This window comes from Dendrobium catenatum, unplaced genomic scaffold (genome assembly GCF_001605985.2).
Source record: "Dendrobium catenatum unplaced genomic scaffold, ASM160598v2 fragScaff_scaffold_552, whole genome shotgun sequence".
Classification (NCBI taxonomy): Eukaryota; Viridiplantae; Streptophyta; class Magnoliopsida; order Asparagales; family Orchidaceae; genus Dendrobium; species Dendrobium catenatum.
In genome coordinates, this window is record NW_021319014.1 from 191497 (window position 1) to 205131 (window position 13635).

General features: G+C 35.9%; 1 protein-coding gene across 5 annotated transcripts in view; it reads left to right on the plus strand.

Moving 5' to 3' along the window:
* Positions 1 to 13635, plus strand: part of LOC110110758 (probable beta-1,4-xylosyltransferase IRX9H) — a 30835-nt gene continuing 17200 nt past the window's right edge. For 2 of the 5 annotated variants that reach the window (XM_028694789.1, XM_028694788.1), the window contains exons 1-3: positions 1 to 1140; positions 5903 to 6152; positions 10802 to 10991. In XM_028694789.1, coding sequence (XP_028550622.1) covers positions 287 to 1140; positions 5903 to 6152; positions 10802 to 10963 — 1266 coding nt within the window. In that variant the 5' untranslated portion in view covers positions 1 to 286 and the 3' untranslated portion in view covers positions 10964 to 10991. Of the gene's footprint in view, positions 1141 to 5879; positions 6154 to 10801; positions 11031 to 13635 lie in introns of those variants that run through there. The other 3 variants (XR_002304743.2, XM_020842380.2, XM_020842381.2) reach the window with 3 other exon arrangements.

The following is a 13635-nucleotide window of genomic DNA, read 5'->3' on the forward strand; positions in this document are numbered from 1 at the left end:
ATAGCTGAATGAACTGCTCTTGAAAGTCATCTTGCTTAAAAGTTCGTATCTCTGCATAATTTTCCTAATTTTCGGCGCAATCAATTGCCTTACACGCCGGGAAACGCTATTCAACAAGAGGGCCGAAAACCGAGATCTGCCATCTCGCAGTCATTGCCGCGACCTGCGGCCCTCTGTTGATTTTCGACGCTTTCTTCCTTCGACCTCGGCGCTGGCCATTGCCGCCGCCGCCGCCGTCATCCTCCCGAAATTGGAGGATCTTTCAGTGAGCAACGGGTGACTTACCATGCCCTCGGTCAGGCGCACTCTCTTGCCAGCACACCAACACAACCACGATAGACCTCTTCCCGTGCCATTGACCTTTGAAATGAAAGACAAAGATCAAATGGGACATGCTTCACCACGTTCTTCGTCTTCCCCTTCTCTTCGGCCCTTTTTGGCAATATTCTCGATTGTTGCCCGTCTCCGCCGCATAGGCCTCCTTGGTTTGGAGATATTTCTCCCGAAACCCTCTTCCCGCAAGCGTTGGAGGCCGCCGCTTACCTGGAGCTACTGCAAGCGCTCCCTCCTTCGCTTCTTCTTTTTCTTTCTCTTAGGTTTCTTGCTCGCCATCTCTCCCTTTTTTGATATCGGCTTTGACAGTTCCCTAACCTCTACTATCTGGCCTACCACACAACATCCACTGCTTTCCCGTTCTGAGATCTCTTCTGCACGAAGGGAACTCGGGACGATTTTCAGCCCACCAAGTGCTCAATCGGGGCATAAGGAGATTGCGCCTATGCCTGCGATGGGTTCCAAGCTTCTCATCATTGTCACACCCACCTACAACCGCGCACTCCAGTCCTACTACCTCCACCGCCTTGGCCAGACGCTTCGACTCGTGCCTCCGCCCCTTCTGTGGATAGTGGTTGAGATGGAATCCGCTTCTGAAGAGACTGCTGATGTGCTCTGGAAAACGGGCGTTATGTATCGTCATCTCGTGTGCAAGAAGAAATCCAAGGAGGTGAAGGACCGGGGTGTGCATCAGCGCAACACCGCTCTCCAGCACATCGAGAACCATCATCTTGATGGCATTGTCTATTTTGCCGACGATGACAATATTTATTCCCTCCAGCTCTTTTCCAAGCTGAGGGAAATCAGGTAATACTTGCTTGATTTATCTAAGATAAAATTGTCTTTTTGGGTTTTCTTTTTCAAATTTTTCTTCTTGGGTGGAAGATACATCAGACTAACATCCAGCAGTTCACTCCACGGTATACGTAGGTGAAAAACTTGATTATCTATGATCTACCACCATTTTCTTCGGCCTTATAATTGTGGTGGATGAAAAGTCCGTGGTTTTCTTGTTTTCAGCTGGTAAATCATTTCGTTCTGATTTCTGCCTTTTATTCAGTGCATCTGGTTAAACAGATACTGCATTTTTTTTCTTGCTCGAGCTTCTTATCTCTTTTAGTCATTATGCTTATTTAAATTTTAATTTTTTGCATGAATGTTGTAACTATAACACCAAGACCTTATAAATTGGGTTTGAAACGGTGGGAAAATAAGAGATAAACTCAGTTAGCTTAAAATGTTGGTGGGAGGTCAAATGTCGCCGTTCATGTCTCTTAGGGAGAGGATCATGATTATGCTATTATTGATGTGGTTAGCAATTGTTTGGTTGCTTGGGTGATGTCTTTATGGTCACACGACTGTTTCTTGAAGTATTGGAGTTGTCACCAGTTCTTCTGGATATGACTATATTATGTTGACTTGGAATTAAAAGCACAAGTGGTGTAGTGTGTTGGAATATTCACAGTGGCAGAGAGAGAGTGTTTAACTTCCTAGCTTTTTATGAAGGTTCTACACACACATAAATAAAAGATGAGCTAATAAGCATGTAGTTTCCATGCAAGAATGATCAAAAGATTATAGGTCGGTGAATCATGGCCAAGCGATGGAGGCCTGAGGATTGGGATTTGACAACAATAGTCGACGGATGACGGAGGTTGGATGAACCATAGTCGATGGTGGAACGACGGTCAAAAGGATCATACACAAGAAATGGTGATCGGAGGAACTGTAGTTGTTGGATGACGGAGGTCGGAGGACATAATCAAACAATGATCGTCAGAGTAATGTAGTTAGTGAGTGATATAGGTTGTGAGGATCGTTATCGAACGATGGTGGCTGGAGGACCATAGTTGGCAAGCGATGCTGGTCTATGGATGGTAGTTGGTGGGTGACCGTGGTCAAAGATCCGTAGTCTGGCGAAGGTAGTCAGAGAACTGTTGTCAGGTGACAGTGGTCTGATGACCATAGTCTGGGGATTTCGGAGGTTGAAGGAATCCTAGTTGGCGGCATGATGGAGATGGGAAGGATCATAGCCAGGCAATGGTTGTCGGAGGGACATTAGTTATCAGACGATGGAGGTCGGAGGGACATTAGTTATCAGGCGACAGAGATCAAAAGGATCATAGTTAGGTGATAATAGTCGGAGAATCGTAGTTGGACGATGGTGTCGGAGGTCATAGTCAATGGATTATGGTCTAAGGATCAAGGTCAAAGGACCATCATCAGATGATGGTGGTTCAATGGTGGTGCACTGGTGGTTGGGCGGAAGTTTGACGGTGGAAGCCATGCTTCGAAAGTCCGGCAACGATTGTCGGGCAGTGAAAGTCTTACTACAACGACCTAACGAAGGTTAGATGGAGATGGTCTATCAGCGAGGATCTAGCCAGGGAGGTCGGGCGAAGGTCCGTCGGCGACGATCACACAAAGATCTGTTATGATGGTGCTTGGGTGGAGCTCCGGGATTCTTCAAGCATTGGAGCTTTCTTAAGTCTCTAGCCCCAACTTCAAGCCCCCTCCATGTAGAGATAAGTGTCTTATTTATAGATTTTTGAGAGTGGCATGATCGTAAATATAAGAAAAATTCGAAGCACTCCATCAGATTGATTGTATTTATTCCCTTGATCATATATTATTTCCTTAGCATTTAAATCCTAAATGATATTGAAATTAAGCAATATGCGCTCGTTGGATTCGTCTCATCAAACCGCTCGATTTGACTATAAGCATGTCAAATTTTGGAGATCATTGGTCATCCAATTAATGTTTTGAAGTTTCTAATTGCGCTTCAGGCTCTTGAATTGGGCTTATTTGGGTTCGAACGAGATCTTTTTTTCGTGTCATTGGGTTCTTCTCATCGTGACATTAAGTTCGACTATAAGTTTGCTAAAATTGGAGTTCAAATGGTCTAGAATTTGATTTTAGAAGTTTCTAACTTAAATATACATGGAGATTCGTGCTCAACCAATATAATTTTTTGGTGATGTATCAAGTGGCATGATTGTACTCTTCAAAATTTATATGAGATTTGATTTGTTGGAGCAACCCAACCAAAGTCTTCAAGTATTGGAGGTCGAATTCATATTAAAATGAACCTTCTCAAAGGCCCTAGGTAACAACTACTTAGGCATCAATAGATTTCAAATCTTAATTATCTAGCATCTCTCGCTAGAATCGAGTCACAAACTATCGGAGTGACTCGTTATTCTCGTCTCATATTCAAAAGAGCCTTAAGAATTTCTTAGTAGTCTTTGCGCATTGGAAAAATGGATAATAAATTGTCGGTTGATGATGCTAAAGGAGTTGATGCTGCACAATGAGAGCCATGAACACTTAAGGGTGCTTCGTCAAAAGTAGTGAAGATCAAGCAGCATTTTATAACATCACCAATAGTGAACTGGTAGACTTGAAGTGAGCAAGTGGTCAATCATATTAAACTTGCCCTTGAAAGATTTTAGTATAGGCATCTTGAATATAGTGGGAGATTGAGCTTCAACAATTTCAACCGGAAAGGCATTAGTGGCTGAGGTGGATAGTTGTCAGCTCAGTGAAGGAGAGGAGTCTCTCCAATGATCTTCTTGATTTATCTCGACTCAATGTAGGAAAGAACCGACAAAACAACTCGTAGAGAGGCTTGTTAGCGAAGAGCAGGAGAGGTGAGCCACGACTCTCGGGGCATATTTGTTATAGGGACTTGCTGAGGGAATCTCTCAAAGATTCTTTGGATTATTCGAATAAGACAATCGTCCATGTTCTAAAGCTGCTTGAAGGTGATGACTTCATTATTATTATGGTTGATCAATAAGAAATGTTTCACAGATCTATTCATGATTTGGTTACTAGTCTTTGGCATTGTCCATACTCACAATACTTTGAGGACATTAGATCAAATGTTGCCCATAGATTCTCATCGAAACTTTGCAATAAGTTCAGATTGGGTCTGAAGAGGGTAAATGAAAAGAAAAGAGAAGTTGTCAGTCAAATAATTTCTTTGCTTAATTGGGATTATAGAGCTCTAGAGAGAGAAACTCTTGGGTAATTTTGAGGACAATGATTTTGTTAGGAAGGTGCATAATTAAGTCATATGAAATAACGCGTTTATGATCCTCAACCCCTTGTTTATACTTGTGGTCCAAGGTTAGTGGTACATAATTGGTTACAAAAAATAACAAGAAAAGTAAATCAATCATTTGAGCATAGCCGCTCTTGTAACGAGTAAGCCGGGTTGCCATCTATGGATTTGGTGAGAACTATAGATGATTTCCAAGAATAGGGTGAGAGCCTGTGGCGAGTTCCTTTGGAGAGAACTGATACGTCTTGGGAAGTAAAAATAGCAAATAAAAGAGAAGAACAATGTAGGAACACAAAGATAGGGCTGATTTTTTTATTTCTCCTTTAATAATAAAGCACGATACAATTGATCTACTATTCGAGAGGTAGACCAGCTCTCCCGCAAATCCTAGACGTCACTAGGAACTCACAACAAACACTAGGAAAATAAGCTCAGCAATATTCTACCATAAACCATAGACAAACTCCCTCTTAAATAGCCCTAGAATACAATAACACAATTAAAACCATCCTAATCAGCATAAAACATAATTTAGGAAACCTTTCTAAATAAATAAGAACTTCGTAATTAACATAAACATAATTTAGGAAACTTTTCTAAATATTTTCCCTTAATCATGAACTTTCTTAAACAACTACTTGAATAGAAACCTTTCCTAAACAAATAAACCCTTCATAAATATCTCTTCCTTAATTTCCCCTCCTTATATAATGAATTACAACTTCCCTGGGCCTAACAAGGATGGTCGAAACCCCCCTTTGATTCCTCCCCTGGTTCTGCCCAACACTTGGGCTTGTTCAGCTCCTGTTGGAATAACCGGCTGGGTCGGTCCAGGTATTTTCCTGATGTTGCTGCCCCTCTTGTTTGTTTTTGCTCTCAAGCCCCCCCCACCCCCCCCCCCTAACGTATCAATAATCTATACTTTGTCAATGAATAACTTAGATGAACTACTGATTTCTTGAATTTGAAACGTAGCTTGTTGGGTTGTTGACTTCTAAAGTTTCTTGGGTTCTTCAATGTTTGAGTTTTGAGGTCCGAGTAGAGCTCTTTGGTCTAGAAGGTAGGAGCTTTGTCAAGCTTTAATCACGGGCAAGTAGGAGCAATGAACAAATCAAGGCTATGGGCAACTTTTATATTTGGCTGGTTAAACCAGTTCTGAGTAAACAAATTGTAGGTCTTAATTCATGCTTAATGATTGATTTTATCCACCTAAACTAAACAAATTTGAGTGTGCAATGCTTATATTAGTTTGTCCTAGAAGGCGTGTGAGCTATGAACTTTTACTAACTTTAACATTTTTCTTTCTTAGTATTTAGATGAGCCCTTTTTCTCGTAATTTATATGTTAATGGTTTTTTAATATTCCTTTTTATACTTTTTCCACATGGATTTTAAAGTTCAACTAATGCAGAGCTATTTTTATTGAAATTTAATATTTATTTATTTTATTCTTAGATAGATTCTCTTTTTTGGTGTAGAACTGATGCATTAGTACGTACAGGAGATTTGGAACTTGGCCGGTTGCCATGCTTGTTCAGAGTAAAAATGCTGCAACAATTGAAGGCCCAGTATGTAACGGAAGCCGAGTTATTGGGTGGAACACTAATGAGAGGAGCAAGAGACTTCGAAGGTTTCATGTGGATATGTCTGGGTTTGCATTCAATAGCACGATAATTTGGGATCCAAAGAGATGGTATCAGGGTGCTTCAGCTTCTGCGAGGCAACTAGATACAGTGAGAGAAGGTTTTCAAGTATGTCTTCTTTATTGCTCAAGTTACTTTATAAAACTGTAAAAAAGTTATCCCAAATGAAGCTTTAAATTAAATAGTTGATTTTTAGTAACGGACTCTATGGTTGATGCTTGTATTTCCATTGTTTTGACATCAGGAAAATTAATAAAAGTATATTTAACTAGCCAAATACGTGTTCCAACAAGATAGACATTACGAAGAATTACAGACATATCCTTACAAGTCACAATAAAAGTACTACAACCGCTTGAAGCAAGTTATACTAGGCTATTATAAAGTCATATCAAACTAGTTTGATATCTCACCCTGCTCGATTGACTTGAAATCAAGCTTTGATCCTGGAAATTTGGGCTATTTTAGCTTAATTGTTAATTTATCTTATTGCTGCCTCACACATAAAATGTCTTGTTGATGCAAATCTTCTCGTCAAAACAAGTCATGCGCCTTGAGTCGAGCAAGTTGATTATGTGAGTATTGATTTTATTTTAATTATTTGTGATTCATAGTTCTTAAATTTTGTATTAGTAATCATGACTGAAATTATTCCTTTTGAGAATGGTTTGTGTTATGTCTCTAATTTGGTACTCGATTGATGTTGGTCTAGCCAAGGATTCTTTAGAACTATTGATTCTCTTAAGTCATTTCAGGGCTGCAAACGAACCAAACCGAGTCGAGTATGTGAGTGTTCTTGTTTGAGTTTGTTTATTATTAACTTGTTCAAGTTCAGTTTGTGTTTGATTCGAGCTTTATTGTTTGTGTTCGTGTTTGGTTTATTTAAATTAATGGTGTTCATGTTTGGTTCATGTTCGGTTCGTTTAGTGCTTATCGAGCTTTAACGAGATCTGTTCGTGAACATATTTAGCGAATTTTTTTAAACTATCAAACAAGCATGTTCATGAACAAATCTAATGAGTATTCTTGAGCTATCAAATGAGCAATATCTAACAATGTAATATAATATATTAGTAATTATAAGGAAATTAAAACTACAACATATATTATAATATTTAATTATTTTAAAATTTATTAATTAAAAATAATTATATCATTATATTATAATAAATTAAAATATTTATATTATGTATATTTATCAATTTTATAATTAAATATTAATCAAGCTTTTATCGAGCTTAATGTCGAGCATTTTCACGAGCTTCAAATGATGTTGTTCTTGAACATAAATGAACCGGACACTTTAGTGTTCAAGCTTGTTTATTTAAGGATTGAGTATTAAAAATGTTGTTCAAGTTGGTTTGTTTAGTTAGTTAAACGATCACAAACGAGCTTTAATCGAACCGAGCAACAAGTAGCTCGTCGGACGCTTGGTTCGCTTGCACCCTAGTCATTTGGTTTCACATCAAGCTTGGTTTTTGGGCTTTTGGTCGAATCTTTATTTGATTTTTTCGTTGAAGTTATGGATAAATTGCTATTTCTACCCTAACTCAGCCCACAGATATGCCTCCTAGTTAGCGTTCTGTTGGCCATCCACTCTCAGTCCGCCTCACACTTATTACACCCCAAGGCATCCACCCCGCTGCCACTTCTGCCAACCCACTAACCAAGCCCACCAACTCTTCATCACTTTAGTTTATTGCTATCTCATTGATTCATATGCTCATGGATGCAACTTGACCGATCCATGTGTGTTGTTTTGTTGTAACTAATTATATGGCGAAATTTCTGTCTCTGATTTTGCATATTTCATATTAGAAGCTTTACTAGGATTGCATAAATACTTGATAAATACTAAAATGAATCTTAACTAATTCTCTCCAATCTTGGATTGTATAAATACTTGATCAATACTAAATTAACTAATTCTCTCCAATTCTTGCATCATATTAGAGCCTTAGTTTTTTTCTTAGAATTTCTCTAAGTCGCAACCTTCATTCGTGCTTTGCATGGAACTTGCAAGGGCCTTCATTGCTGCTGATCTCATTTATTTCCACATTCTTCTGTTTTGTAGCATTCATTTCTGCATTGCCAGAACCTTGAAGTGTTGCGAACTGAAAAATTAATATCTTAATTTGAGGAAAAAATATTGTTTTAGTCCACTTTGATTTTCTTTGGATTTGTTGTGTTACTTATAAACTATATTTTGACCTTAAAAAAGCCAATTATTAATAATTGATCAACACGTAATAATATTTATGTGGTTGGAGCTTTTATGGTTTTGCTATATTTTATAGATTGTTCATTAAAAATTTTAATACTATAATAACAACAATAACTTATCTTAAAAAAAGAGATTTTAAATGGACAAATTTTAACTTATTGTGCTGAAAAGAATATCGAGGGGCTTACAAGCTCACATGTACTTAAACTGCTTGATTCTAATAAGGTTTTTGATATTTTCTGTAATAATGAAGTATATGTATTGAAAGAGTTTTATGTCAAAAGAGACATTTGCTTTTATTTATGAGAAATGGAATGAGGTTGAACAAAAATATTCAAATTATGACAAAGTATTTTGTACAATTATGCAAGTACTAGGATACTGGAGACATTATATGTTGTCTAAAGAGTTTGTCTTTTGTTATAATCAAGTATTAAAATATTTGAATTCCCAAATGAAAGCAAGACACATTGATGCTAAATTGGCTGAGTTTTTGTGGGGTTCACGTTTGTATTGAAACATTTTGTCGTGGTTAAGAACAAGTTTGTTGATGCGTTAAGTACAGCTGGTATTGTTTTGAATACAATGAAAACTAAAGTGTCCATATTTGATTATATTAAGAAAGAATAATTCATCACTTATATTAGGACTTAAATAATGATTCATCTATGCTTAAAAAAATAAATGATTAAGAATGGTTAGCCTTAAGAGAGCTCATTTATGCATTCTTGATTCATCTGAATAAGATTTGCTATTCTAGAATTGCATGCTTGAGGTGTTTTGGCATATTTTGGTCAGGATAAAACAATGAGTATGACTATGAATAGATGCTACTAAGTTTAAACAGAGATTTAGTGCCAATTGTTTCAAGCGTAGAATTTGTTACACATCCAGATAGAAAAAAATAATATTGATTGTTACGCACCTTTACTTGTTCCTTTTAAAGCCTTGAGAAGATGTGGACATGAACTTTGTGCTAGGATTATCATGAGCTTTTACTTTATTTTTGTTGTATTGTTTTTTTCCTTTCTTTTTTAAAGTAAGACCTATTTGCCACTTAATACTATTCTATTTACATATTTAACATCTAAAACTTTAATATTACATAAATACCACCCATAGTTCATTTTCATACAAAATATGAGTGGTAGAAATGAAATATATGAGTGGTAGGAAAGAAATATAAGTGGTATATTTGATATTAAAATAATATAGGGTGGTATGGATGTAATATTAAAGTTTTAGGTGTTAGATATGTAAATAGGATGTTATAAAGTGGTATGTATGTAAATTTCCCTAAAATTAATGATGTATTTCAGATAGCAAAATTTTATTATAATAAAATGCATAAATTGCATTATTGACTTAAAATTGTTATGTTTGATAGATTTATGAAATTCATGTATTACTTTTAGAAATTTTTGTGAAAAAAAAGTGAATTTAATTAGAATTTTCAATTGCTTATCACACATAAATTAATAAACAAGTTGAGTTTGTAAATAGGGATTCAATGATTTGTTATGATATATGATTAAAATGCATGCGTCTGGCTTGGATTTGTTATTGCTAAATATTCAGCTTCCATAGAATTCATCTGCTATTAAATTTTTGTGTGCGAGTTCATTGAAATGCTTTTTGAGTTTTAACCTAAAAAACTCATAGATCTTGTTGAACTTTCTGTTGAGTCTATGTCTAGTAAATTTGCATAATAATTTGCACAACATGTACATTAGTTGCATGAAGATAATCATAGGAAGCTGGCTGTTAATTATAGCGATTATAGATCATTATATGGTGAACAGGAGATACGCACCTATCAAACCAGGCGATGAAGTAATAATCCATCTAAATCTTGAAAATTCCTACAAGGGCCTTTAAAAATTTAACTATTAAAAATGCATGGTTATAAAATTATACAATACATTTGTACATGCTTAAGATTTTGAGAAGTTCTAATGGTAGTCTAGTTTTTAATTTATTTAATTTGGCTTTATTTTATGAACCAATTACTAATATCTTGGATTTCTTTCTTTCTCTCCATCTCTTTCTTGGAAATTTACATACTATACTAGTTTTAGATCTGCAATCTTCCCATCATGTCAACTGAATGTAATATTTCGCTCCTTTTTCCGGAATGAACTCCATTATTAATATTGTAGTGATGTAGAGATCATAATCCATGCACTGCAACTGTGCTTTTATTGTCTTAATATTTAATCATTCAATTAGCCATGTGCTAAAGAAAGATACATGTCTACAATGGACGTACGTGTCATGTATATGCATAAATATCTTTTTTTCATATGCATAAATATATGAATATTGTAACTAAATTCAATGCTATCTTCAATTTAATTTCTTTTTCTTTTTCTTCTTTTTTATTTATTTGAATGATTTTTCAAGGCCACCCAAATCTTCACTTTCAGCTTATAGTTCTATGTTTTTGAAACAGAAAATTTGGTGTTCTAGGATTTATTTTGGTCCTCATAAATTTTCATCTAATGGTGACTTTACTGTTATCTTTTCTCTGCAGGAAACAACATTTATAGAGCAGTTAGTTGAAGATGAAAGTCAAATGGAGGGTTTGCCTCGTTGTTGCTCAAAAATCATGAATTGGCACCTTCATCTAGATGCTAGACATCTTGTTTATCCTAAACGATGGCAAGTCTCATCGAACCTTGAACAGGGTCAATAAGTTTTCCATGGTCTCTTCCTTCAAGCAGGTTTTTATTTTGTTATAAACTTAATCTCTCCCTTTCTTACCTCTTTCTTTTTTATTTTATTTTTATTATTTTAGGATTAGGTGAGTGGTTTAATTGTTTGACTGCTGGAAGAGGATAATGGATTTGTAATGCGTGCCTCAGCATCAGGGAAAGAAACAGGAGATTAGCAGACAATCTGGGGATTTTATCTTAGGAAGTTCCTTTGTTGCTAGAGTTAGTGACTGTTAGAAAAGGTCCAATTTGTCGAAACAATTGGAAGGTTCAAAGAGTCAGGAATGAGGATAATGGATTTGTGGAACATAGACTATGAGAAGTAGCCGATATTTTCAGATTCCCAAAGATCTCTTGTAGTGAAAGGAACATAATGAATAAAACAACTGACCTAAGTGCCAATTTTAAGACTTGGCCAGTGGCTATCCAGTAATATTTGAGAATTGTCTGATTGGTTTTGTATCGCATATGATTGTGATTTTATCTGCATCATTGTTGAAATATATTCAAGATGCCAAAATGTTTGATTCACCATAGAATTGGACCTTCTATACTATAGCCTAAATTAATTCAAAATGGTCCAACCAAACTTGTTGAGGAGTTATATTTAAGGGGTGGAGCTTTTTACTCGGGCATGAAGGAATTGGGTAGGTGCCAACTTTAATTAAGATGGCATTGGAAGGATCTTGAAAATTTTAAAACAAAGATATGATTTTTTGTGGATGTAATGGTGTGGTGGAATGAATTTACTATATAAAAAAAAAGTTCTGAAGTAGGTGTTGTGTTTATGATGAAATTTGGCAATCTTGGGCTCCAATGTTTGAGAAAATTTTAAAGCTCGCCATCTTATGAGGATCATTTCAAAACCAATAAAGAGTGAAGAGGATTGTAGCCATGGAGGTCATTGACATGATGGCCATTGATCATAAGCACAACCCAGTAAGAGTGGAGGGAGTTGCCCAAGTTGAACTGTGCCATTAAAGTTCAACATCTAAAAATTAAATGTTGATTTTATGTCACTCTTAATAGGTTACAATCAAAATTAAACTAAAATAAATAAGCAAGCAGCAAATTGATTTATCATTATGTGGCCATTAACTTAGCCTACATCCACTCCTTACAATTCTCTCTTTTTGGGAATTCCACTTAATACGTATGACTATGAAGGTATTGCTGGGACCATTGTTTGTTTGGTGAGATCTAAGACCATGCTGAACTTTCATGTGATGTCTAATGCCATTAAATGTCAAGTTTTATTGACCACTTTGAAGGATATTGCCCTTGGGTTGTTTTTCATATTGGTTCTAAGAAGCATCAAATACTTTGATGATTTCAAGAAGCAACTTTTGGCTCATTTCTCTGTCCCAAAACTGAGAAGCTGATTAACTCTCTTAAACTTAAGGTAGAAGAAGAGTCTTTGTGTTCATATGCTATCAAGTTTATTAGAATCATGTTATTGGTATAAAACCCTGATCCATTATTTCTGATGCTGACGAGAGGCATTATAAGGTGGATTAGTTGTTGGAAATGGCTACAAGAGGTTGCCTTATGATGTGGCAGATCTGGAGTTGATGGGAGAAGGGGATGATCTTAGGATGCGATGAAGTGGAAAAATTAAGACTAGCTTTAATGGATCTAGTTTGGGCTTATTTGGCTTACCTCCTTTATTATTGGATTTAAGGATGGCTGAATGATAAGAAATGACTATGAAGGGATAGCTCAAGATATTTAGTTGCGATCTGAGTTTTAAAAGGTTAGAATTTATGAAAGCATGGAGAATAAGATTGGATAAGGATGTTTCTATGCTAGACCAATACCTTCAAGGAGACTTCTAGGATTGTTTTGATGGCTTGGTTGATGTTGGATGATCTTAAGAGATAGCTAGGTTTGAGTGGAATGTGTTGGAGGGGTTTAGAAGAGATGTTATAAAGAGAATCAGCAAGCACACCAAAATATTTAACATTTCCCACTAAGGTCAAGGTCAGCCACTTAGCTCCAACTAAGTTTTTAATTATTCAAAAGGTTAAATATGTCATTACATTTTAGTACTATAAATAAATGTTACATAGACTTTTGAACTGCCACAATTCAAAAAACAAAAAGGAAAAAAGGTTGGAAAAATGGCTACATGAATTCTTACATGGAATCTTGTTCTAAAGTTTATAACTTATCCTTGAAATCAGGCAGGGTTGGGTATTTGTTGAATGGTGTTCCATTGGGAAATAAACATTGCATCTATTCTCCACAAATCATTTATATGGTTGGCCAAATAAATTTGATTTATTTTCGTGATGATGTAGCAATGTCTTGGACTAAAATTTTATCTCAAATTTTATCTCACATAACTTTAATATTTTGACTTTCCTTCATTATATATATATATATAAATATAATTATCCTTTATGACATATTATAATTGTTGCGTGCTAGAATATACGCGGCAGTAGAGTTAGAAAATATTCGTCTTAACGTTGCACGAGTATTCCGCACACAAACAGAAAAAAGAAATGAACACCAAAGTTTTTACGTGGAAAACCCAAAAAGGGAAAAAACCACGGGGCCTCGCCCAGTTGTAAAGTTCCATTCGTGTTTGTATGGAGTACAAAGGTTGATCCGTCTTACAAATTAAGAAGATCAGTTTACAATCAACTTC